The sequence below is a fragment of the Cynoglossus semilaevis genome, chromosome 18, assembly GCF_000523025.1.
Source record: "Cynoglossus semilaevis isolate Cse_v1.0 chromosome 18, Cse_v1.0, whole genome shotgun sequence".
In the NCBI taxonomy this organism is placed as follows: Eukaryota; Metazoa; Chordata; class Actinopteri; order Pleuronectiformes; family Cynoglossidae; genus Cynoglossus; species Cynoglossus semilaevis.
The window spans coordinates 9379483-9405852 of NC_024324.1; the positions used below are offsets into that span (position 1 = coordinate 9379483).

The following is a 26370-nucleotide window of genomic DNA, read 5'->3' on the forward strand; positions in this document are numbered from 1 at the left end:
CAGAAAAGCAGCGAAGAGAAGAGGAAAAACGGAGAGGTTCGGTGTTTAACGTAAGGTAGAAAAGTTGGATGAAAAAAAAAAAACCTGTCGGAGTACTGCGACACAGGAACTGCAATACACTCAGTTTAGTCCAGTTTCTGCAGAAGGAGCGGAGGGGTGAAGAAGCGCAAACCCTGACGTGGTAGAACACGACGACGCTGCTCTTAGCGCCCCCCCTTTGCACAATCATGTGCTAACTTTACAAGTCAGCGTGAGGAAACTTAAGCGGGTTTTGAACCCTGAAATGAGACTTTTTTTTTTTAAACTTCTCAGTGCAACATAAATGTACTGCGACAACAGTCACATTAACAGTATCGGTTGTATTTATTAAACGTTTTTTTCCCCCCACACACGTTTTTAACGTTAAAAAAAAAAAGAAATTTTTAAACATCATCGAAACATTAATGTCAAATGACATTTAAAATTAGGTTGCAAAATAAATGTATGCCTTCATCGGGGAACCGGACCTTTATTCCCCCTTGCACGTACACACTATTGGCTAATTTAGCCATGCTGCTAACCTTAAACATTAGCCATTAAGTGACTGGTTCTCCTGCTAACTGCAGACTGCATGTGACGAACATTTCTGGTGTGGGCTGGTGGATTTAGGACCCTGGGTGGTAGAGGACGCAGATGTCACAAGGGCGATGATTCCGATAGCTGATGCTAGCAGGGACAATTCTTTATCGGAATCCAACCTTTAGATAAGCCGTAAGATATCTTAGCCACTTCGTTGAGTTAATTTAGGAAGTACAAATGAACACCGCTGTGGTTAGCGTGAAGTGCTGTTTTTGTTCAAACGTAAGAATTGATTTGCACTTTTAGCTCAGTTCAAACAGTTAGCATCACCGGGTTCGGTATGTGACCTTACTTAGCATAGCAGCTTTTTTTTTTTTAGGTGAAGTGCTTATACGAGGAGACTAATATTGTGACTTGTGACCGTAGAAGAAGAGTTAGCTATTTAATTTGTAAACCCGTGTCAGGCATTAGCAGCCGAGGGAGTTCCCCCATGACTGTCGTGCCGTTAGTACAATACACACGCAGGGGTAAAAAGCAGGACAAGTAGGACAATGTTGTTTATGCTACATGGGGAAACCTCTGAGGAAATGCTCATTTGTTATGCTCAGAATGACAGACGTATGACGATGGAGTTGAATTAATGGGCTTCACTCTTCCGTTGAGGTGTAGAACCTTGTTTCGATGCGTTTCCGTGCAGTTCGCAGGGACAAATTGTAGGTAATGCACCTTTTTTTTTTTTTCTCTCCCAAAAAAAAACTCATTTTTACCAATTAGGTTTTTGTGGAAAGTAGACAAACTGGTCTCCACTCCCAAGAAGGTTTCAAACCAAACACCAAGGCCAGGCACCCATTACGCCCATAACGCATACAGAACAGAGATTCCCAACCAATGTGAGGTCGCAAAAAAATTATCGGAAATAATTTTCTTCATTCGTCTATGTGAATTGCAGAAGATGGCTATAAAACTTAAAAAAAAAAAAAAAAAAAAAAAAAAAAAAACCCAAAAAAACAATTATAGCTGTTGAAGATCTTCTTGTCTCTTTCTTCAATTCCTGATCACATGAGCGTTGTGTTCAACCGAACACGCCCAGGTTTCGCACCGCGTACATAAATTCTGAGTATACTGAAACTAGGCGATCGTTATTTTTCATTACTCAAAGAGGTTGGGAATCACTGATCTGTAACGTGTTGTTTTTAGGCATCACCGGAACAGCCCGAAAAATCTGCAGCAATGAACAAAAAAAAAAAAAAAAAAAAAAAAAAAGCAAGAGGATGAAACGTTTCATCAGCCATCAGAAGACACCCTGATGTCCTGTCTCCTTTACTGGGGGTTGGTCTGCAGGCAGCCGCCCCACCTCAGCCACTCTCAACCCAAACATTCCCATTTATGTTTTTTTTTTTTTTTTTTCTTTCATTTTTAAAGTTTTTTTTTTTTTAAGTTTTCCAAATTCAAATATGCAAAGTGCTCCTCTGGAGTGAGGGAACCTGTGTACACAGAGTGCACACAATGATTGATCCATGTCTCTCCCATAAAAGATATAATTCACATCCTTTTTTTTTTTTTTTTTTCCTAATTCTGAAGCTAGGTATCTATACATAATCCATACAGATATTTCAATAGTTTCTGTTTTAGCTATGATGATTATTATCGTCTCCAGGGGCCGACACCTCTCAGGTACGCCGCCAATTTAATAAGGAGACGCTGCAAAAAAAAAAAAAAAAAAAAAAATTAGGAGGAATACATAATACAATATAGAACACAGGAAGTGGGGAGCGGTAAAATCCAAAAATAATCTAAAAGCCCAAACAGAATAATCCAGATTGGGAGGATTTTACATACATAATCAGAGAGTCGGTCACACATGCGTGCATCCGCTATCAGATTTGAGTGTTTTATCAAGGTAAACTGGGGGACGGGGTGGAGGGGGTGGGCGGAGGTCGTGATGAATGGAACCCGGGGAGGGGCACGTCAATTTGTTGGTCTTCGAGCGAAGACCAACGCGACGAGGGCGTCCTCCATCTGCCAGTCTGTTCCTTCACACTGGGGTGGGGGGGCGGGGGGGGGCCTCGAGCGGGCGCCGCTGCTCCTCTGATGCTGCGTCTGTGTGTCCACTATCAACAGCCATAGTAGTGAATCCCATCTAACATCTGTTCGGTAACTGTTTACGCATGTGACCGGAGAGTCAGGCGTCGGAGTCGGAGAAGAGATGTGGGGGGAAAAAAAAACGAAAAAAAAAAAAAAAAAACGGAAAAAAACCCTGTTCACACTTGATTCTCTTTTGAACGCATGCGCACCTCTCGTCAATTTTTTTTTTTTTTTTTTTTTTCCCCCCAGTCCACCGGCTGTGACGCCGCTCCGAAACTCCGAGTTGCAGGTCAGCGTAGGAAACGGGGGAGGATGAGGCGCGTGTTTGTGAGGGTGTGATGTGGTCGAACGTTCTTCTTTACATCTAGAGAACGCTCTTTTCAAGAGCCCGGCAAGGTCACCGTCTAACCCCCCCTTTTTTTTTTTTTTTTTTGCCTGCGTCTTTGTTCTTATCTCTGTGACGTTTGTCACTTCAAGTGAGCAACTTTATATTGCATATCAATTCAGACTGTGCGGCCTGTTGATCCGGTACAAGCGATAGTCACACCTAAAGTTATAAAACTGGGACCGTCACTTGTCCGACATAGGAGTGAGCGAAGAGGAACTTCAAAAAAAAAATGAAAAAAAAAAAAAAAATAGATAAAAGCGTAATGAGTAATAATAACCGAAGCAGGAAATCGTAATTATAGGGCTATCAACAGCGACAATAATGAGAATTATAATCGTTAAACAACACTGACAAAGAAGAAGAGTTTTTACTATCGTTTAGGAACATCTGCGACGCACTGACAATTTAGTGTCTAGGAAACTTCGTCGGGTTGTAATGGGTCGGTTTAAGGTAGGCACACGGACAGGCACTGCGGATATGGATCGAGGTGGGATCATGTCCAACAGGTACTCTCTCTGCCGGTCTGCTAAGCTGCTGCTCTTGTGAGCTCCCACCGCCGCTGGGTTCAGATACGCAATATTTAACCCTTTGGAGAAACAAAGGAAACGACAGGTTACATTTAAACTGAGCATTTGCATTTGCTTTAAAAGAAGAAAAAAAAAAAAAAAAAAAAAAAAACAAACACCAACTTCACTTCACAGCGATTAGGGATGCCCGATATTATCGGCTCGATACCTAGCATAGTTATGTAATGCGTGTAAGAAACGTTAGCGGTTTTCCTCGAAACGAACGAACACTGGATACTGCAATTTCAATGGAACAAGTAAAAACCAACTGCATCCGAAAGTTTCAGTTTTCAATAGGGACGCTCAATAATATCGTCCGACTGTTATTATCGGCCCCGATATTAGCATAATTATGAAATATCTGTAAGATTCGTTATCGGTTTTCCTCGATCATGAAAACCCGATAACGCATTTTAAATGAATTCATTTCTTTTCCCGCAGCTACCCTGTAATTAATCAACGAAAAAAGTTAGTAGTTTTAAGTACGGATGTCCGATAGTATCGGCTGACCTATATTATCGGCACGTTTAGTCGGCATATTTAGCATAACTGTGCAATATCGGTAAGACTGTAATAACAATGCCTGGGCTTCGCCAAATGATGCATCACCTAAAACTTATTATCCGATATTGTCAATTTCCAATTCCGATATCAACCATCACCTATATGGTCATCACGATTAATTCAATTAATATGAATTAATCGTGATTAATCCACAGCTACCGTGTGATTAATCAAGTAAAAAAAAAGTTTCAGTTTTCAACAGGGACGCTCAATAATATCGTCCGACTGTTATTATCGGCCCCCGATATTAGCATAATTATGAAATATCTGTAAGATTCGTTATCGGTTTTCCTCGATAATGAAAACCCGATAACGCATTTTAAATGAATTCATTTCTTTTCCCGCAGCTACCCTGTAATTAATCAACAAAAAAAGTTAGTAGTTTTAAGTAGGGATGTCCGATAGTATCGGCTGACCTATATTATCGGCACGTTAGGCATATTTAGCATAACTGTGCAATATCGGTAAGACTGTAATAACAATGCCTGGGCTTCGCCAAATGATGCATCACCTAAAACGTATTATCCGATATTGTCAATTTCCAATTCCGATATCAACCAACACCTATATAATGACTGGTAATATTTATTTATCTGTACAAACCACTGTATGTGTTGCTAGCAGCGGTATACTGCATATACAATCCCATGATTATTCAAATAGATTCATGAATTGAGCCACAATGCTGCCATCTAGTGACTTCCACTTTCGCATGTAGCGTTTATTCCCAAAAATTATTTTTAGGGCAAAGGTCATTTAACACCAGTCCGACAGATATTACATAATTATGCTAATGGGGGCCGATAATATCAGTCTGCGATATTATCAGACATCCCTGCTAAAAATAGTTTTGGGGGTAAAATGGCTAATTAGGAAAGTGAATTATTGTCACTGATGCGCAGCGTAGCGCTTCAATCAATCAATCAATCAATTTATTTTCTAGAGCACATTTCATGCACAAAGCAAACTCAATGTGCCGAACAGTTTATAACAATAATATATATCAATGGTAGACACCCCCTGCCCTTAAAGACCCTTGCATCGGCTGAGGAACAACTCCCAAGAAAACCCTAATGGGGTGTAAAAACAAAAACAAAAACAAAAACAAACAAACAAAAAAAAAAAACGGGGAATAAACCAAGCTTGAAAGACACCCAAGATGGGCAGGCGGGCAGTTGCAAGACAAATTCCCGAAGTGACAGTTTTTAAAAGATAAAAAGACCCAACAAGGCTAGGCACTGAGGAACCAAGTGAGGAAAGCTTTATCGGGGAACCATCCACGCCAGGACGTCCTGCCGACAGCACCCACAGGGGACGCCGCCCCAAGGACTAGCCCGACCAGGACAGAAGCGAGAAGCCGACACCGTGGCCAACATGGCACCATGCGGCCCTCGCCCGGCCCACGCAGGGCAGCCCCCGGGGCGACGCCCACCGGGCATCCGCGGCCCGACTCCCGGCGCGGAGGGCTGCGCGAGAGGAGAGGAAAACACTGGAGCTAGAAAGTAGAAACGTGGCGGGACAAAGCAATAAGATAAGATTATTAAGGTAAGTTATCGTTGTCAAAGCTAATGCAAGTAAGCTAGCTAAGTGCGAAAATAACAGGCGTGGGGCCGTAGTAATAGAAAGATGCCTCACCGTGGGGTTCTGATCTTACGTTCGGAATGATTAGGACGCTAGAGGTGGAGCACCTCAGGGTCCGCGACGGTTGGTCACGCAAAATCAGATCTGACAAATAAGAGGGGCCCAAGGCTTAAAAGAGTTTTTTTTTTTCCTCTTAGCCTATAACCAATAATTAAGACTTCTGTTTTGTCCCGTTTGAGCTGTAGGAAATTCTCTGCCATCCGTGATTTTATATCTAAAATACAGTTGTTGGCATAGAGACTGAAAAGAATTGGACCTAAAATTGACGTTCAAATTATTGAGGTACGATTTGAACCAGTCTAACACTGTGCCTCCGAGGCCAACTCTATCAAAGGCCGCACTTAGATCCAGTAGCACCAGCACTGAAATTTTCCATTTGTCTAAATTACATTTGATGTCAAACAACGATATTAGTCCACAATATTAGTCCTCTCCCTTTAACACAAACGGCTGCATATATTGGTTGACATCGGAATCGGATATTAAGTGTTTGGACAATATCGGCATTATCGGATATCAGCAAAAAGTTCATATCGGACATCCCTAGTTTTAAGTAATATAATCATTTTACGTATACAGTAACACCTTGAGATATGGGCACAATCCGTTCCAGGACCGAGCTCGTAACGTGACGTGCTCGCTTCTCAAATCATTTTTTTTTTTTACACAGAAGCCTCTCCATCTCATCATTTATATTCGAACGTGACTTCGATATAATCGTCCTTGGAAGGATTTACGTTATCGATAGCATCCTTCTGCCTTAGGACGGTACATATCGCAGATGTACTGCGTGCTAGATCACTCACGCAGGCAGCACGCTCAGATTTATGGACAATTTCATGCTTTATTTCCATGGTCATCATGCGTTTCTTCTTCTCACTACCATCCTTACCACTCACTTTCTTAGGACTCATCACTAGTATGAAGAGTAATGCACAAAATAGAGAGAAAATCACGTAGATAACGCAGACACAATACGGAAGACTCGCAGGAGATGCGTACGGAACTGGACGAACAAGTGAATGGGCTGCTCCGAGTGCTCAGACACCTAGTGTCGGCATGTCTCAAATCTTTACCCGTATCTCAAAGCAAAAAATGTGCTCAAAAGCTTGCTCGTATGTCGGTATATTCGCATGACGGGACGCTCGTATCTCAAGGTATTACTGTATGCATACATACATATACATGTATACATACATACATACATATACACATACATATATGTACACATATGTACACATGTATGTACACATGTACATATTCACATATATATACACATGTACACATGTACACATATATGTATACATATGTACACATATATGTACACATACAGTACGTACATATACACATATGTACACATATACGCACACATATGTACATATACACATATATGTACACATATGTACACATACACATATGTACACATGGATGTACACATGTACATATTCACATATATATACACATGTACGCATGTACACATATATGTATACATATGTACACATATATGTACACATATGTACACATATACGCACACATATGTACATATACACACATATACATATACACACATATGTACACATATACGCACACATACGTACATATACACATATGTACATATGCACATATATGTACACATATGTCCATATACACATAAATATATATGTGTATATATATATATATATATACACACACATACATATACACATACATATATGTACACATATGTCCATATACACATAAATATATATGTGTATATATATATATATATTTATATATATATATATGGTTTTGATTTGGACCAACACTAGCTTTTCATCCCATTGAAATAAACATTACCGGCTGAGCTTCAACACCAAGCTTAAGTTTATGCATTTCAGCCTGAATCATTGAGCTGGAAACAGTGAGTCAGGTCCTGAATTTGACTCAGAACCTGAGACGCTGAATCATCTGAGATGATCCCGATGACGAGCGTGGCTAGAAACGTGTACGTAACGACGCGACATTAGTTGGTAAACGGTGAATACCTGGGATGTTGTAGATTTGGCGACGGCTGTCGTGCTGCAGTCTGTTGCTGCTACTGCTACTGCTGCCACCTCCACTGCTGCCACAGTACTTGGCATTAGTCATTCCCATGAGGCTGCTAGCCACCGATAGCTGCGAGGCCTGAGTGAAGTTTGACAGGACGCCCCTCGCCGAGCTGGATAGCCCTCGCTGAAGGGAGGCCTGCGGCTGGGGAGCCTGGAGTGGGCAAGAGACGTATGACGTATGAGCTAAACTGGCTTACATCACAATTTTATTTTATTTTTTTTTTCTACTTTTCACCACAATTCACCAAATGAAAATGCGCTACCATAATAAATAACAATGATGACGATTATTCGAAGTAGAAAATATGTGCGCCTGTTTACCCTGCCTACCTGACGGAGGGCATGATGCCGAATCATGGAGTCAGTCTTGGAGGCGTTGGGTCCAGTTGGGACCGAGCTGGTGGAGAGCGCCGCCTGCTGTTGAAGCCTCTGTTCAATCTCCTGATTACACACACACACACAGACAGATTTTTAACATTCCAGACACGTGAAGAGTCAGTTTTTACCTTTGGCGGTTGGAGGGCCAAGCAGTGGTTACGGATTAAATTTAAATTTCTGACCTTTAATGATACAAGCTAGTCTCTACTGAGGCGCCGAACAACAAAAAAAATGACCCTGAGCTTCTTGGCTTTTTAGTGTTAATAATACGAAAAATGAAAAACATTAATGTGAATATAATGAAGCAGATGTAGCAATACAGGGGGTCCTCGGTTTACGGCGTCCTCGACTTAAGAGTTTTGTGATTACGTCGCCATTTCCCATAAATTTATAAAGTCTTATTTCATCATCCCGACAGCTGGGGATTGGAACAAACAATACGTCGTCGCGCGATGCTATTTGAGGGTTGTACGCCATACGTTGGATTGTGCTACACTCGCTCTAATTCGTTTTCTTTTGTTTTGACGTTTTTATCTCCTTGATCAGGCATGAGCAAACTAAGGCCCGGGGGCCGGATGCGGCCCATTCAGCTTTATAATCCGGCCCGTCAAACTTTTCCAAATTATATAATTGATTCAAATGATCATTTATACTTCTGCCTTTACCCTGCAATAGCCACGTTTCCCCCAATAGATGGCGTGGAAAATGATAAAAGCATATTAGCATTTTAGCCTTTATATATATGACTTTTATGTCATTTATCTTAGTTCACACGAACGCTCCATCTCTCTGCTCCTGACCCGCCCCCCCCCCGTTCGATTTTAGGAGAATTGTGGCCCGTGAGTCCAAAAAGTTTGCTCACGTCTGTCTTAGATCATGATGTTACCACAGATACCACAGATGTTAGCATAGGTGAGCGACATAGGTACTTATGTACAGTATGTGAGTTCCAGCGAAGATTGAGTTAGGCTGCGCCCTAAGACGTCGAGGACCCCTTTGTGGAACGTCTTGAATGACTGCCATCTCGACTACTATCGAGGAACATCAAAGGAATCGGAGAGGGCGCCTGACTCTACATGACTGGACATAAGGCGTCGGTGGTGCGCTGCTCACCTGCTCCTGCTGCAGGGCCTTAACGAAGGCGTTCTTCAGCCTGTTGGTGTGCTCCGCCTTCAGTGCCTTCTTCTGATTCGCTGTCATGCACTGCTCGCACAGGATCCTCCCGCTCTTTTCTTGCTTCCAATGAGGGGTGAAATCAGTCCGGCACTGGGCACAGAAAAAGGGCTCCATGCGAGGCAGCGAGCCTCTGAGTTTACCTGCGGAGGTGACAGCAAGTCAGCCAGACAGGACGCGCAGACAAACGAAAAAATGTGCATCGTGCGCGTTGCGTTTCGTGCGCGACCGCTCACCCTGACTGTCCAGCACGCTCTGCACCACCTCCTCCAGGCCCACCATGTAGATGAACTCACTGTTGGCCGCGGAGGGCAGGAAGTGGAGAAGTGGCGCCGGAGGTTTGGGCGGAGGGATCTCCAGGAGAGTTTTTTCCAGCTGTTTCCTAAGGGCCAGCTTGGCTGCCGCCTGGCTGCTAGCCTGGTCGGCCATTGAGCTGACCGCTCCGCTGGCCGAAGCAGAAATGGTGGACGGACTGACGGCCGAAGCTCCGCCGAGACCTCCGCCTACTCCACTGGCCCCGGCCGCCGCCGCCTGCATGTGAGCCAGGTTCATGTACATGGCACTGGAGCCTGAGCGCTGGGATGCGGTCACCTGTTGGCTGGCCTGCAGAGGCAGATTGTTGTGTTTATTATTAAGAGAAAAAAAAAAAAAAAAAGCAAATTAAGAGATGTCAACTCTTATTGGACGACACCTTGACGATGACCTTTTTGTTCCGTACGGCAGCACTGAACGTAACGGGAGCTCTCAGAATGCGGCCTATCTGGCGGAGTGGTTGCATTTAGACGCTGTAAAAGTTCAAAGAACTCATTCTGAGCTTTATCTTTATTTAAGGGTGGCAATCAGGATTCCAGCATGCTAGAACTTAGCTGGTGGGCTGAAGTTTTTTTTTGGAAGGCATGCTGCTGTCTCACGAGGACAATCAAATGCACCAATTAGTGACAACCGAGTGGAAAAAACCTGCCACGAGAACCGCATTATTTTTTTCTAAGATTCTTTAACAGGTGTTAATTGCGCTGTGCTGTAAAACCATCGGATAAACGAACAGCAGCAGTTTACATACATACATACATACATACATACATACATACATACATACATACATACATACATACATAATGTACACATGAGCAAGTACCCCTTTATTGAAAACAGTGGACCTTTCCAAACGACTAGGCTAAAATGTGTCCCTACCTGCTGGTAGCTAACAGCATTTGCTATGCTGCCTGAGCTGGAGCGAGACATCGTCGGTTTGGAGGAGATCCTCTGACCTTGCAGCTGAGCAGGGTTGGGGGCGATCACTCGCTGTGACATAAGCATTGGTGGCAAATTGGCATTGGCTCCAGACCTGATGACTGTATGACCCTGGAATAAGAGAAAAGGGAAAAAAAAAAAAAAAAAGTTAGTAACAGTTTACTTACTTTTACATGGTCTTCGTCATTACTTAACGCAGTGGTTCTCTATTACTTTCTGAAATGCCCCCGATTTGAAGAACCTATTGAGAACCTGGTAACATGTATATTTCCCCCCCGATTTGAGAACCTGGTAACATGTATATTTTTATCTGTACAAACCACTGTATGAATTGCTGCCACCTAGTGACTCGAGGCTTGTTATCATTTAAGCGTTACAGCAGTGGAAAACGTATCAATCCTTTTCTACCATCTCTGCCATCTATTGGGGAAATGTGGGTAATGCAGGGAAAAGGCAGAAGTATAATGATAATATAAATACATTATATAATTTGGAAAAGTTTTGGCGGGCCGTATTAAAAAGCAGAACGGGCTGCATCCGGCCCGCGGGCCTTAGTTTGCCCATGTTGAATGTTGGGAGTTTTTTTTTTAAACACAACACATTAACAGTACAATCCTACAATCAATACAATGGAAGTGATATGTTTGTAATTCCATACAGCTCAGTACCATTAACCCATATCCCAGTACCACACTGCGACCCAGTTACTCAGCTATTGGGACACTCCCTCACTGAACTGAATCTCACAGAAATTACGATATCGCACACATAAATCACTCGCAGAAGACATTATTAATTTAAACCAAATTTTAAGCATTCATATGTACATGTAAAAAAAAAAAAAAAAAAAAAAAAAAAAAAAAAAAAAAGAACTTGTCACTGCTCATTCGTTCATTGGCCAGCAGGGGGCAGCAGCTTCCTAGAGGCAACAAAGCAAGCCTGGTACCTACAAACATATGCCCACTGTTAATCCCTATCCTACCACTAATCTGCCTCCATATTGAATCTCGACAAAAAAAAAAAACTCACATTGATTGAGGAACTACAAAATGACGGCACAACATGTCGCCATAACAAAAACTTAAAAATAAAAAATAAAAATTTGACTAAATATGAGGCTAAGGATTCTGGCAGATTGGCTTTGTTTACAACGTAGAGTCAGGCCCAATCAGAAGAAGAAGAAGAACACAGCCTGCTGGCCTGTTGTAGAGCAGATATATTATAATGATACACAACGCGGGCTAAAATAGAAGCAGAAAATCACGTATCGAGAAAAAAAAAATGCGGCACGTTAATTACACACAATTAGACTAAAATTTTAAACAGCCTGTAATTGAACTTGAAGGATTTTTTTTTTTTTTTACTCTTGTTTAAAAAATGTGTTCTAGTTTAGGTCGAGACACTGTGTACAGGCTACAGTTGTTTTTTAAAAAAAAATAAAAATAAACGAAAAAATTCCAGTATTGTTACAGAGAATCAGAGAGAAGTTTGTCTTCCGCAGTATTGTTATAGAGAATCAGAGAGAAGTTTGTCTTCCGATATGTATTAAAAAAAAAAAAAAAAAAAAAAAACACAAACCTGTCCAGTGCGGAGATTCTGAGGCTCTTGGTTGTGAAGACCAGGCCTAATGGGCAGCTTCGCTAGGTTAGAGGAGCTGTGGATGGTTGGAGGCTGAACGGAGCTCGACGAGTTCTGGACCACTGGAACCTGCAGGTAGTCGGCAACACGACGATACATTTAAAAACGGCACACAAATGTTAAAAAAAAATGTAAACGGCACAGTGCTGAAATTTGGGACCTAAGATCTTTTTAATAATCGACATGGGATCGTACGATCTCAAAATCAGACCTTGTCGGCCCGTTGAAACCTGATTCCGCATTCTCACTTGACTGTTAATTGAACCGCATAATATTGAACTGCATTAGCCTAACCAAGCAGTCGTTCCTCCACTCTGGTTGTTTCTAGTTAAAAGTGTATCAGAGGGACTGATTCAACTCAGCTCAACGGCTGCAGTTTGGCACTGACGTTTGTCCGTGTTGCATCATGCGGAGTTGTTTGTTATTGTTAGCCTTCCATCACTGAGGGAAAGGGGGAAGCCGAGAATAACGCGCCGATCGGAGCTGCTGGCTCGAGCCTCACTTCTGACCCGCGTGTGAGCAGGACTTGATTGCGTTCATAAACTTCTCGTCAATGTCGTGGCGTACGTCCATTTGCGTCTCCTTCGTTACCGTTACTATTACATATTTTGTGTGAGGCACTGCTCTAACAGGGGCAAATATACAACCAGGGGTAGGAATGAGTATTCCCTAAAATACTAGCGATGGGCCGATACAGATACGATGGGCCGAAATCGATCTGATATCCAATTCTGGTTTTCTTTTTTTTTCCTCCATCGTGCCGTGGGCTGCCGCCGCTGAGGCGATAATATCGCTGTTTATAGCATGTCGCGGAAAGCTAAGTTAAGCATTTGGGCCTTACCGTAGGTATCCGATCGGACGGGCTAGAGTTGTTTTTAAACGATGTTCGATTCTGAAATTTTGCCCGATATCAAACTAGTACTGATCCCGAGTATCGGATCGAGCAATTCCTAAATGAATTTTGAGTTTGACACCCTTGCCCTAAAGTGAAATCCTGGCCACCTAGTGGCGACCTCAAAGATGGCAGACGTTATAACATTTTGACACAGTGCCTTACCCGAAGCAGTAGCAGAGGATTTCAAAACTGAACGTGTTGACTTTGTTTAAACAAGATTATTCCCTCATCTTGTTTTTTTGTGGATCTGCGAGGGGTTCCGCAGCACTGACCTTTTGCACCACGTTCTCCTTCTGCATCTGACTCTGTCTGAGCTTCTTGAGCAGCACCAGGCGAGCTTCCTCCAGACGCAGCTCCTCTCTCAGAGCCTTGATCATCTGCTGTCTCTCCCTTCCCCTGAAACAACCAGTCGGCGAGCTTCAAAAAAAAATCAGCCACACGGGCCGGCTTCTGACAACTTATCGTCGATCGCAGGGTTAAGTTCAAACAGTCGTGATGTGCAGCGTCAGCGCGAATCGAAATATGATGCAACTAAAACGTTCACTTGAGATATATACGGTAGATTCACACATATATCTTTGCATATTTGGACACGAACAAAGTCAGTCAAATTTGTTTTTTATGAACTTTTTATCTTATTAGTGAAATTATACAATTATACCCAAAAGATTTATTGTGCGTACAACCAAAAGGTAGTACCTTTGAAGTATCTTAACAAATAGCCCCGCTAAGTATGTACAATACCAATATACGGTGATCCCTTGCTATAACGCGGTTTACTTTTCACGGTTTCGCTACTTCACGGATTTGCATCGGGCTTTGTGTTCTGCATTCTGATTGGCTAAAAAGTCACTCCGCTTCTTCTCTACCTGTGCGCCAATAACGTTGCGGTTTAATACGTACACGTACGTAAAACAGCTTGCCAAATTGACATTACGTACGTGCAAATTCTCTTGCAATTTCGAGTTTATCAAACCCCCATAATGTCGACAAAACGCTCCGGACCGGCAAAAGTACCTGCGGTAGGGACCAAAAGGCAGCGGAAGATGCTGTCTATCGGTGATAAAGTAAAACTATTGGACATGCTAAATGAAGGTAAAAGCTATGCGGCTGTAGGTCGGCATTATGGAATTAATGAATCTTCCGTTCGTTTGTGAAACAAATGGTTGAGACTGTAAAATGGTTTGTTCGTTCTTTCTCTTCTTTTTCTGAGTATTTAATTGTAAAAAAAAATAAAGATTTCTACTTCACGGATTTTGCCTATCACGGGTTCTTTTTGGAACGTAACCCCCGCGAAAAACAAGGGTTTACTGTACAGTATATATACACTGCTGAACGTAATAAAGGATTAGCATAATTGCAATTCATTTTAAAGTTTTACCGCACCACATAGCAAATTAATTATTTCATGGCGGATGTCGACTGTCCATTTCTCTCGGCCAATGAGGGGCGAGAAGGTGAGTAGAAAATTAAGGTAGCCTACACTGTAGCATTAGCCGAAGGTGCATTGCTACCATCTGCTGAGCTGAGCCTCTTCTTCTACTCTGATTAAAACAGTGTGCCCCTCTCGTCTGACTAACTCTAGAGTGCCCCCTAGCTGATTATTTTGGAATAGCATTTAGCTATTGTCTATTATGCTTTTTTTTTTTTTTTCTTTCAAAATTCATCGAGCGGGTCAAATTGAACCAACAGGGGTCACCATCGTGGCGGTTTATTCTACAAATAAAACCAGTCAACAAGAGGGTCAGAAATTGTTACCGTTACTGTTACGTGCTTTTTGAATCAATTACACTTGCAATGATATTCAAATGGGTTCAGTGACGATGATAAGAAGTGTCTACTATTGTATGACCAGAACTGATTATTATTACATTGTTCCCTATTGTATTGTTACATTGTTCAAGACCTGAAGTAGCTTTTAGTTTCAAAAAGGTTAGTGACCCCTGCCCTAGAAGGTCGGTTTTGGCCCGCGGGCCATATGTTTGACAGCCCTGCATTAGAGTATCCCATTACCCAGACTACCAATCTGCATGTTTTTTTTTTCCCCAGACAGTGAGAAAACTGGAGTACAATCCGGAAATTGTAGCAAACGCAGGGAGGACATGCAAACTCCAGACAGACAGACAGACAGACCAATGATTACACTGGCAAACTAGTGATTTTTTTTTTTACTAAAAAGCAAGAAGCTCTTACCATCATACCATGTGGGCTTTTTGACAACATAGCAGGGTGAATGTCAGTCTTAAAAGGGAGGGACAACAGTCCAAATATTGGCTTTGCATAATTTAATTGCCAATTCTTGTCAACAAAAGCCTATGACACCGATAGAATGTTTGTAATAAGGCTTCACTAAACAGACGCAGAAAAAACATCGGAACCACATAAGGTACGAGACTAAATATTTGTTTCATTTTTTTAAAAAAATTTGGTTCGTTGTTGTACGCAGTCTACTGTCTTTTTAATTCATAAAATAAAGCCTGTTTCTTCAGTTTGCCTGAAAGCTGTTGATGGTTTTACCTTGAACATATCCAGGTTGGCCTGATGCACACGTTCGTCGGGGCGAGGTGTTGTTCTAGGACTGGAGGCCTCATTGTCTGAAAGGATGATGACGTCTGGAGACGGAGTTCTTCTGTCACGATCTGTATCACTGTAGACAATGTAGAAGAGGAAAAAAAAAAAAAAAAAAAAATCAGATACAAGATATTTTTGCAGTAATATATTTTTAAAAATGAGATAAAACATCAATTCTAGATAGAAAAGCACAACAGTTTACTCTCTCCTGTGGCTGTATAACGCATACATCCGGAGGGTTCTAGTCCATAAATGATAAATAGTCTACAGCTCGTAGTGAAAATGCTTAAGACACGAGCCTTTTATTAGGAAAAATTTTGAAAATTCATCCGAGTCCTTTCAGACCGTACAAGGTTAAGAGAATGTTTGCGATATTTAATAGAATTTATTAAAATATTATTTTATAGTTGTAAAAAAAAAAAAAAAAAAAAAAAAAAAAAAAAAAAAAACAGAATCTGTATTAAAATACAATTGGAATCATTTTTTAAACAAAGTTACACAATAAAAAAAAAAAAAATATATATAAAAAAGATAGAAGCTAAAGATTGCGCTAGTTGATGTGGTGGCAAATATTATCTGATGTGCTGAAAAGGCCAAGTGTTTTGGTGTTGCCTAAAGAACTGGAGTATTTCAGAAAGAAATGTATGGTTGCATCATATGTTCAACTGATGTTTTAAATAAGCATCGTAAAAGCAGCACGGAATACGAAACGCGCCTGCAGTAAGAACATTTTACTTGGTGTATTTATGGATAACCAGAACTATATTAGGTTGGGTATTAATAAATATACAACGAACCAATGGGCAGTGTTATATAGGTGACACAGCTCTATGGGAAATAGGGCAACATGCAGGTGCGAGCTCAAACCGAACCAGAGTGAGGCCACCGAGCAGAAAAACGCTGAGAGCCAGTTTTATTTTCTTCTCCGTAACAGAAAAAATATTTCAATCCAAATGGAAACAAATGTTTCTGGTTTAACTAAAAAAAAAAAAAGTCTTCGAGCTGATATTGTCATCATGCTAAACAACATATGAAATAGATATAATAAAGGGAAACATAGTAAAACCTTCTACATATTTAACGTACAGCTGAACAGAAAGCGAGCAAAGCTTTTCCACTTTCCAAAAGTCTTCTGATTTCCAGTTACCGTATTTCCTGGACTATAAGTCGCACTTTTTTTTTTTAAATCATCCTTTGGCCGAGTTTGCGACTTATACTCAGGTGCGACCTATATATTAAGATATATAATTTCACTCGATTATTTTCACTCTAGGCTCGTGTACCAGTATCTGCTACTCCTGTACCACTGAAAATGAACGTGTTCGTTATTTTCACACTGACAACCGCTAGAGGGCACTGGTGTGACTTATACTCCGGAGCCACATATAGTCCGGAAAATACGGTACAAGGAGTCACTATTTCAGTGGCGCTTTGGCCCAGAGGCAATGTCTCTGTCATTGGTGTGGAACCCCAGGGTTCACCTCCTGGGCGAGTTCGAATCCCGGTTAGGGCGGTTAATACCTTCCAGTGGACTCACCACCCGCAGGAAGGTTTAGGTACGGTGCAATGTGATTTGGGTGGCGACTGCTGCCCCCGCAACCCGGTAACGGATAAGCGGATGAAAATGGATGGATGGATGGAGTCACTATTTCAGGGTTTCAATAAACAAATGAGCACTCACAATTAGTCAAAAAAGTACTCCCAAAAGCTATTTGTCGAAGCCTCATCCAGCAAACCTTCGTCCATCAACCGTCAGACAACCTTACATATTCAATGCTAAGGCGAGTCTTTGTGTGTTTTATTAACCCATATTGCCTGTGTTGTAACAGAACAAATCCTGGAGCAAGCCTTGCTCCCGTCTTCATCCGGGATGCTAATACCTCCAAACCGCTGACACTGTTGACCTACTTAGAGTAGTAGAACCTGACCGGGGGGGCACAAACACCTCTTAGCTGCTGAAAAAAGGCCCAGCAGAGACTTCACTTCCTAAGGGTGCTCGGGAAGTGACAACATCAACCCAGCAACCGCTGCTATCCTTTTATCACTGCTCAATAGAGAGCATCTTTCTGCGCTGTACGTACGCGTGGTATAACAGCTGCCCTGCGGCTCAGGGGAAAGAGCGCCAAAGGGTTACTTGGAGGCACGGAAGACTGCTGACTGGGTCGCAACCTCTTTCTGTTCCTTACTAACAGCAGTGCATATGACCAGACAAGCGGCAAACATTGTGAGGTCAGTGTATTTTTGACCCCACATCTGTTTTACATAAGATAAAATTAGGGATGTCTGATATTATGGACCGCATATTAGCATACTTATGTAATATGCGAGAATAGTCGTCTTCCTATAATGAAAACGCGATAATGCAATGTTTGGGTTTTCGCCAAATATGGTGGAGTCGCTTGTGGCGTCCTGAGATGTTTGGTGCAGTTTTAGGGAAAAACAGTTACATATCGGTTGATATTGGAAACGGAAGTTGAATTAAATCAATCATTTGTGACTGACAGATGACTTTTAACCATACTCGACCTAGGGATACCCTGTCAAAATAAGAGTTGGTTTTGATCAGGGATGGCCCGATGTCTCAATCAAACACTCACAATCATGTACCGATCAGTGACCCGATACACTATCTGTTATGAAAGCTGTTGACTTTGCAGTAAGTTTTCCTTAATTCTTTCATATTATTGGTTATTTATCGCATCCGAAGTTCTGACATATTGGGGAATTTGGAGTTTTATTACGTATAATAGAGTAGTCCCTCGCTATTTCGCGGTTCACCTTTCGAGGATTTACGACTTCGCGGGTATATATAAAATATACTGTATCTATCTATCGGATTTTGATCTGCATCTACGAGATGGTTCGATCGGTCCAATTTTGCAAAAAAATCGACGACGTCATGACAAGCTTCGACTGGAAAAAGAAGCAGCGGAAGCAACTGCCGATCACAACGTTCGACAGCCTCGCAAAAAAAGAGCCAGTTCCTGCGACTACTACGGATACACCTTCGGAAACCGTGGAAGAGGTGGCACCAAGAAATGGCACCACCCTCTAAAGAGACAAGTAAAATCAATCATCGGCTGCGCAGCAAAAGTCATCATCACCTTCCGGTCATCATTTTACTGCGCATAAATATGGTGTCACTACTTCGCGGAAATTCAGTTCTCGTGGCAGGCCTTGGAACCTATCTACCGCGATAAAAGAGGGACCACTGTATATGACCACTGAATGGGCTGCGTCTGGCCTCAGTTTTTGCTCATGCCTGGGTTACCGTGATCGCAACAGAACGTCGTCATAAATGCACACACAAAAAGCAAATGAGAATTCGAGTTGAAAGGCAGATTGAAATATATTTCTCTTACCATCTTCTCCCGGCGCTCATATCCACAGGTTCATCTAGGATGTTCTCTTTTCCGTTCTTGCTGGGTCCAACGTGACCACCGTGGCCGCCCAATCTCAAGCTCCCATTCAGTTTCTCCTCATACGCTGCGCCCATGAGGCTCTGGTGGTGGAGTGAACTGGCTCCGGCGCTCTTTCCGTCTCCCATGGGCCCTGAAACTTCGAGGGCTGCAAGTTCTGCTAGATCTTTGCGTTTTAGGAGTGCTAGCATTTTGAGGCGCTCCATTGCCTCGTGGCCCTCCATTTTGAGGCGCTTGGCCATTGCCTCCTCTCGCTCGCTGGGGGACTCCAGTCCTCGCTTTAGCAGGTTGAGCCTCAGCGCCTCGTCAGACATCCGCTCCATCCTGAAGGAGAAGACAACAAGGGTTAGGGTCATTAGAATGTCCCACACTGACCAGATATTGTAATGATTCTTTTTACTTTTAAACTATCATTGGACGTGGCGCTTTGGCCCAGAGTTAATGTCTCCGTCATTGGTCAATCAAACACTCACAATCATGTACCGATCAGTGACCTGATACACTATCTGTTATGAAAGCTGTTGACTTTGCAGTAAGTCTTCCTTAATTCTTTCATATTATTGGTTATTTATCGCATCCGAAGTTCTGACATATTGGGGAATTTGGAGTTTTATTACGTATAATAGAGTAGTCCCTCGCTATTTCGCGGTTCATCTTTCGAGGATTTACGACTTCGCGGGTATATATAAAATATACTGTATCTATCTATCGGATTTTGATCTGCATCTACGAGATGGTTCGATCGGTCCAACTTTGCAACAAAATCGACGACGTCATGACAAGCTTCGACTGGAAAAAGAAGCAGCGGAAGCAACTGCCGATCACAACGTTCGACAGCCTCGCAAAAAAAGAGCCAGTTCCTGCGACTACTACGGATACACCTTCGGAAACCGTGGAAGAGGTGGCACCAAGAAATGGCACCACCCTCTAAAGAGACAAGTAAAATCAATCATCGGCTGCGCAGCAAAAGTCATCGTCACCTTCCTCGTCATCATTTTACTGCGCATAAATATGGTGTCACTACTTCGCGGAAATTCAGTTCTCGTGGCAGGCCTTGGAACCTATCTACCGCGATAAAAGAGGGACCACTGTATATGACCACTGAATGGGCTGCGTCTGGCCTCAGTTTTTGCTCATGCCTGGGTTACCGTGATCGCAACAGAACGTCGTCATAAATGCACACACAAAAAGCAAATGAGAATTCGAGTTGAAAGGGCAGATTGAAATATATTTCTCTTACCATCTTCTCCCGGCGCTCATATCCACAGGTTCATCTAGGATGTTCTCTTTTCCGTTCTTGCTGGGTCCAACGTGACCACCGTGGCCGCCCAATCTCAAGCTCCCATTCAGTTTCTCCTCATACGCTGCGCCCATGAGGCTCTGGTGGTGGAGTGAACTGGCTCCGGCGCTCTTTCCGTCTCCCATGGGCCCTGAAACTTCGAGGGCTGCAAGTTCTGCTAGATCTTTGCGTTTTAGGAGTGCTAGCATTTTGAGGCGCTCCATTGCCTCGTGGCCCTCCATTTTGAGGCGCTTGGCCATTGCCTCCTCTCGCTCGCTGGGGGACTCCAGTCCTCGCTTTAGCAGGTTGAGCCTCAGCGCCTCGTCAGACATCCGCTCCATCCTGAAGGAGAAGACAACAAGGGTTAGGGTCATTAGAATGTCCCACACTGACCAGATATTGTAATGATTCTTTTTACTTTTAAACTATCATTGGACGTGGCGCTTTGGCCCAGAGTTAATGTCTCCGTCATTGGCGTAGAACCTCAGGGTTCACCTCCTGGGCAAGATCGAACCCCGGTTAGGGCGGTTGGTCCCTTCCAGTGGACTCACCACCCGCAGGAAGGTTCAGGGGGGGTTGGTACGGTGCAGTGTGATTTGGGTGGCGGTCGTAGAGACCGCTGCCCCTGCGACCCGGTAACGGATAAGCGGATGAAAATGGATGGATGGATGGATGGAACTATCATTCGACATTAAAGCAAGACTTAGTTCTCTCCAAATGACCAATCGGAAGGTAGTAACTGAAATCACAGCTATTAATGTAAGTTCTATGACAAAGCCACAGTCAAAGTCTTAGTATAAAACAGCTGCTGTAAAAGTGAATAATACCCCCCCCCAAAAAAAAAAACAACAAACAGACAGATAATCATATAAAGGAGGTCCTCGATTTACAACGTCCTCAGTTTACAACGTCCTCAACTCACGGAGTTTTGTAGTTACATCGCTATCTCCCATAAATTCATCAACAAAGTATTGTTCCATTATTCTGATGTATGCGACGGTTTCGCTTACACTCACAACAATAGTATGCCATATATTGTGTTATAGGCTACATTTGCTTTCTTTCGTCGTGTCGAGAACATCCCCGTACGTGGTAAAACTCAACACGACTGAAACGCTAAAAATGTAGAGAGGCAACTGAAAACTGATGTCTACTGCAGATTAAACGGTGTGTCAGTATGCAGTACAAATAATGACTGTGAAAAAAAAAACAAAAAACTGTTAAATTTAGGACAGGGGTATTGGGTAACTGAAATGATACTGTGACTGAAAAATGTACCCAAGAAATCATTGCAGGCTACGGCCATTGGTGCTTAAAATGGTTACGCAATGCCTTGTTGAGACAGGCGAATACAGTCATCCTGTTTCGTCATCCTAGTGACTGCACAGTTAGAGTGATATAATATGATTTAGCCCCTGTGCTCACTACAGGTTAGCCAAGGCGCTAGCGCTGCTTTCAACGCAAAGGCATCACAAACACAACAATCTTACCATATTTTAACCTCTGCGCAACCCCCCCAAAAGTTGTGAAAGTGTTTTTCAGAACAAAAGTACAGAGTTTAAACAAGGATCTGTTTTATCTCAATGTTAATTATATTTTAGGAAGCTTTTGAGATCATTTTATTAAACGTTTGAAAAAGGGATCTTTCATCAAACCGGAGTTTCCGGGAACTTATTACCTTTGTTTTACAACCATTACTATACTTATATACTTATATATATAATTATTTATACTCTTATATCCTTTCAGCAGTTCACAGTCACCACAGATGAGTACATCCTTGTTGAGGATGTAAGATTTACTGTACAACAGAACTTTGTACTATCGCATATTGAGTTAAAAAGTCAACGAGACAATGAAACTGACCACAGGTGTCCAGTGGAAAATGTCCAGTGGCCAATTGCTTACGGAAAGGGTTTTGACAATCTTAGAGGATTCAATTTAAATATCAAAAATATATCACGATCATGTAAGTCAAAGTAGCTTTGGAACCAGCGTCTAAAAAGAAGAACGGGCAGTTTTGGATGACATCATTATCACACAATTTGTTAGAAGACATTACAGTGTCTGATCTGCCGGCTAACAAGCTCCGGCTAACTGAGTTAGCAAACACGCACGCAAAACATCACATTTACCAGTATAAGACGTATGTGGGGCCAATTACACTGTCAGTTACAGTCACTTTAAATAGTTGCGACTTAAATTGCATCCACTAATACGGCAGAACTCACGTGTAGATACTGACAGTCATTTTGTTTTTACGTTCGTAAATTAATTCCCACTTAGCATTTTGATCATAAGTAGGTAAAATAATTGATATTTCATATTTATGTCCCTTCTCCAGACTAGGCAAATTAAACACCTTTCCAACGCCATCTGAGTGGAGGTGATTATTTCAAGTGGGTTTTAATGGTCATATAAACCGGATGTGTTTTTTAATCAGAAGATGAGCCGCATGGCAAAATACACATTATATCATTTCATAATATTTAAATTACATTGCTAGACATCAGCTCTGATTGCGTGCAAAAAAATAAATAAATTGTCAGGATGATGTACTTTCACACCAGGAAAGTCACAAGGTGGAATTGCTCAAAACAGTACTGACTAGGAAGAGAAAAAGGGCATGACGTTAGCTTTTTTTTTTTTTTTTTTAAACACATGATGCACTACCCTCTGGTTTGGACCCCACTGGAGTCTAGATTTGCTTTCTCATCTGGACTCCAACAGCTCTGGTGTAAGGATGCCCTCCGAATTTCTCTTACTCAAAGTGCATTGTGGTCTGCTTAGTAGCGTGGCCGAAGAAGTAACTGGTGCGATTCAGATTCGAGCGAAGATGACTCCATATCCAACCCTACCCGAGTCAAATGAAAAGTCTATATCGGGGGTTGTCAAACTCATTTTCACCGGGGGCCACGTCAGCAATACAGTTCCCCTTAAAGGGCCGGTTGTAAATGGAAGACATGTATAGATCAGGGGTCCCCAACCCCTGGTCCGCGGACCAGTTCGGGTCCATAGGTCCATTGGTACCGGGCCGCAGTATGAAAATCACATTGGTACCAGGCCGCAGTATGAAAATCATCTCCATTTACTTTCTTTATTTAAAGATAATCTAACAATATTTTAAAATAATAGGTCATTCAGACTCTACTTCTAACAGGATATAAAATGTGAATATGAATACTTTTAATTTCTCAGGTTAAGAAACTCATGCTGCATGGACTTTACTAAATGCTTTTTAAGCTCCCGCGGGCCACACAGCACGGCTAGGCGGGCCGCATTTGGCCCCACGGGCCTTGAGTTTGACACGCATGGTCTATATGATCCGAAAATGAACGCATTGATACGTCATTGAGACATACCAGAATAAAGCTGACACGTCCGTGAGGCAACCACCGAATTTCCTTAGACTGTTACTCATCACTGTAGCTACAACCGTTTTATCATTTGTCGTGGTTGTTTTCATAACAACCTAAACCAGTAGGTCTCAAATGGCAGCCGCCTATTTGTTGTGTGTTTTGGTTTGGTCCCCAAATGTAAATAAACTGTGGTTTCCATGCCAACAAAGCACCGATAGCCCGTTAGCGACATCAGCTAATACAAATCATGAAACTTGTCAATGCAGCACAAACGATTTTACACTTACTCAGTTGTGGCTAAAAGAATGCATTCATTTAACCTTAATGGCGTCTTTTAAGATACGTATGCAGGCCAGGGAAGTTGAGCTACATTGTCATTGCTAGCCAACCGAGAACACCACGATAATTACGCAAACTGTATCTCAAAGATTAAACTGAAGCACGACGTGTCATCATACTTGATAAAAACGAGTTGCAGTTTTATTCCAGATCATGGAAAGTCGCTAAACCAGGTTTAGTCACTTTAGAAGTTTATTTTTAATCTTTCTTTTTTTTTTTTTTCATATCCAAACAAACACTTCGACAGTCATTAACTCGTTCCTATTCTTTGCGGTGTAGACCACCAAGAATGCAATGGACAGGCCCTGTCTCCAAAACTTAATTATAGTTTTTAAGTTGTTAAAAAAAAAAAAAAAAAAAATTTACAGAAAAAAAAAAAAATCTGTCTTTTAATCTTACTGTCACACAGGATTTTAACACCTATACCACTCAGTTTGGACAGACTTGTAAGCCACATTGCTACAATTTAAAAGGACTATTGTTTAAAATCCTACTAGGAATTAGTATTTTATCTAGTATTTTTAACTTAAATAAAAAATTTTGGATACTTCTCATAGGCGGAGTATTTCAAATTTGAATCATGATTGTACTGAATTACTGCAGACCAAGCTCTGTGGAACAAGTGTGGGTTGCAGCGAAGCAAACCACTCTTTTCTACATGTGAACTACTTTATAGCACTAAAGAGCACACTTGACATGACAGCTCTACGCACTCTCAAGCTCTAAACCCGCCCAAGGACATGAACAGCCTCTTCCCTGAGCCTTCAGAGAACGCTACCATCGAGCCTGCGACACTTCTACAACCGCGTCTTCAGTCTGCCGCCACCTGCGACGCTAGAGGACTATTGTCAAAACCTAAGACTCGAAAATCCAGCTTAAGGTGCAGTTATTTATCCTCACGTACTCTCAACTCACCTTTGAAAATAATGTCACAGCAAACGCGATAGACGCCTGAACCGAGCAGCAACTCGACATATATGGCGCATACGTCAGGTGGCGCAATTGGAGCTTCTGACGCATCGTGAATGAAGTTTGCGAAAAATGTTGGGGGAAAAGCTTGTCATAGCTGTATGTGGGACTCGAGTAATGACAAAAAGAAGATGCATGGGCCAAAGTTAGCCAGGAGGTCGGACTCTCTGGTAAGTTGTGAGACTATCCGTGGCTTTTTGTAAGTGTAACTGTGTTTCGCAGAAATTAAGCAACGATCCAAAAAAAAATGATCAAGCAAATCTAAAAGTGCAGATTTGGCAAATAAAGAAAAACAACAACAAAAAAAGAGTATTTATTAAAAAATGCTAGTTCTTTTCAGCATGTCACCTAAAAATGAAAAAAGAGAGAAAAAATTCATTATGACTTACAAAATGGCATAATACAGTATTTTTTTTTTTTAAATGCTGGTTCTTTTCAGCATGTCACCTAAAAATGTAAAAAAAAAAAAATTAAAAAAAAAAAAATACAAAATGGCCTACGACACAGAATCGAGAATGCACATTGGAAGGCTTGTCCGTAAGATTTGAACGGAATCGCTTTAGCTAAAAATCATTGTCCGAAAGTGATAAATGATTGAATTTTGCTGCTCAAACTGTACAGATAACAAGATGGGCGAGATAGCGAGACGCACGCTGGCGAATGAGATGTGTCACATGCGCGCACTGTGTCAGTGTTGTAGTGTCGATGTAACATTTTTCCAGGAAGCACCGCTAGAACAGGGACACAACATCACGGCGAGGACATGAGGAAGTTAATTACGCCACAAGTCTTCCGGGTAGAAATTGAATTGATCTCGGGAATGACTATCAGCGCAGCCGTAAGTGACAGGGACGGGGATCTGCGGAATACTACTCGCTAGAAAAAAAAAAACAAAAAAACATTCATCCTACGTGTGGCTAGACGACATGCAAATGGATGCTTTTATTTACGCACGCCGCACAATGGCGTCGCAATATACCTTGATCGACAACAGCCTCCCCGGGCAGAGCATAATCAACTTTTGAGAACGCAATTGAATCGGAAGGCTATCTCTCCCCCATTAGGAGATTATTTTTGCTATGTGGCGTCGCAAAGCGTCTTCGTTTCGTTTCCGATTCACGGTGTTGTAATCTGTTCATGCTGCTGTCCCTTGAACACGGTTTCCCCTTCTTTCATCTAGGCCAGCCCTTTGAACAGAGGGAGTAGTCTT

At 42.1% G+C, this 26370-nt stretch overlaps 1 protein-coding gene across 1 annotated transcript; it reads right to left on the reverse strand.

The window, feature by feature from the left end:
- Positions 1-290: 290 nt before the first annotated feature.
- Positions 291-19593, reverse strand: gatad2b (GATA zinc finger domain containing 2B). Its single transcript, XM_025065345.1, has 10 exons — positions 19158-19593; positions 15695-15871; positions 13497-13620; positions 12270-12398; positions 10632-10802; positions 9677-10043; positions 9381-9583; positions 8220-8330; positions 7827-8040; positions 291-3617 (listed from the first exon to the last, which is right to left on the reverse strand). The coding sequence occupies exons 1-10, from the start codon at positions 19568-19570 to the stop codon at positions 3409-3411; spliced, it is 2118 nt and encodes a 705-aa protein (XP_024921113.1). The 5' UTR covers positions 19571-19593; the 3' UTR covers positions 291-3408.
- Between the last annotated feature and the right edge of the window lie 6777 nt (positions 19594-26370).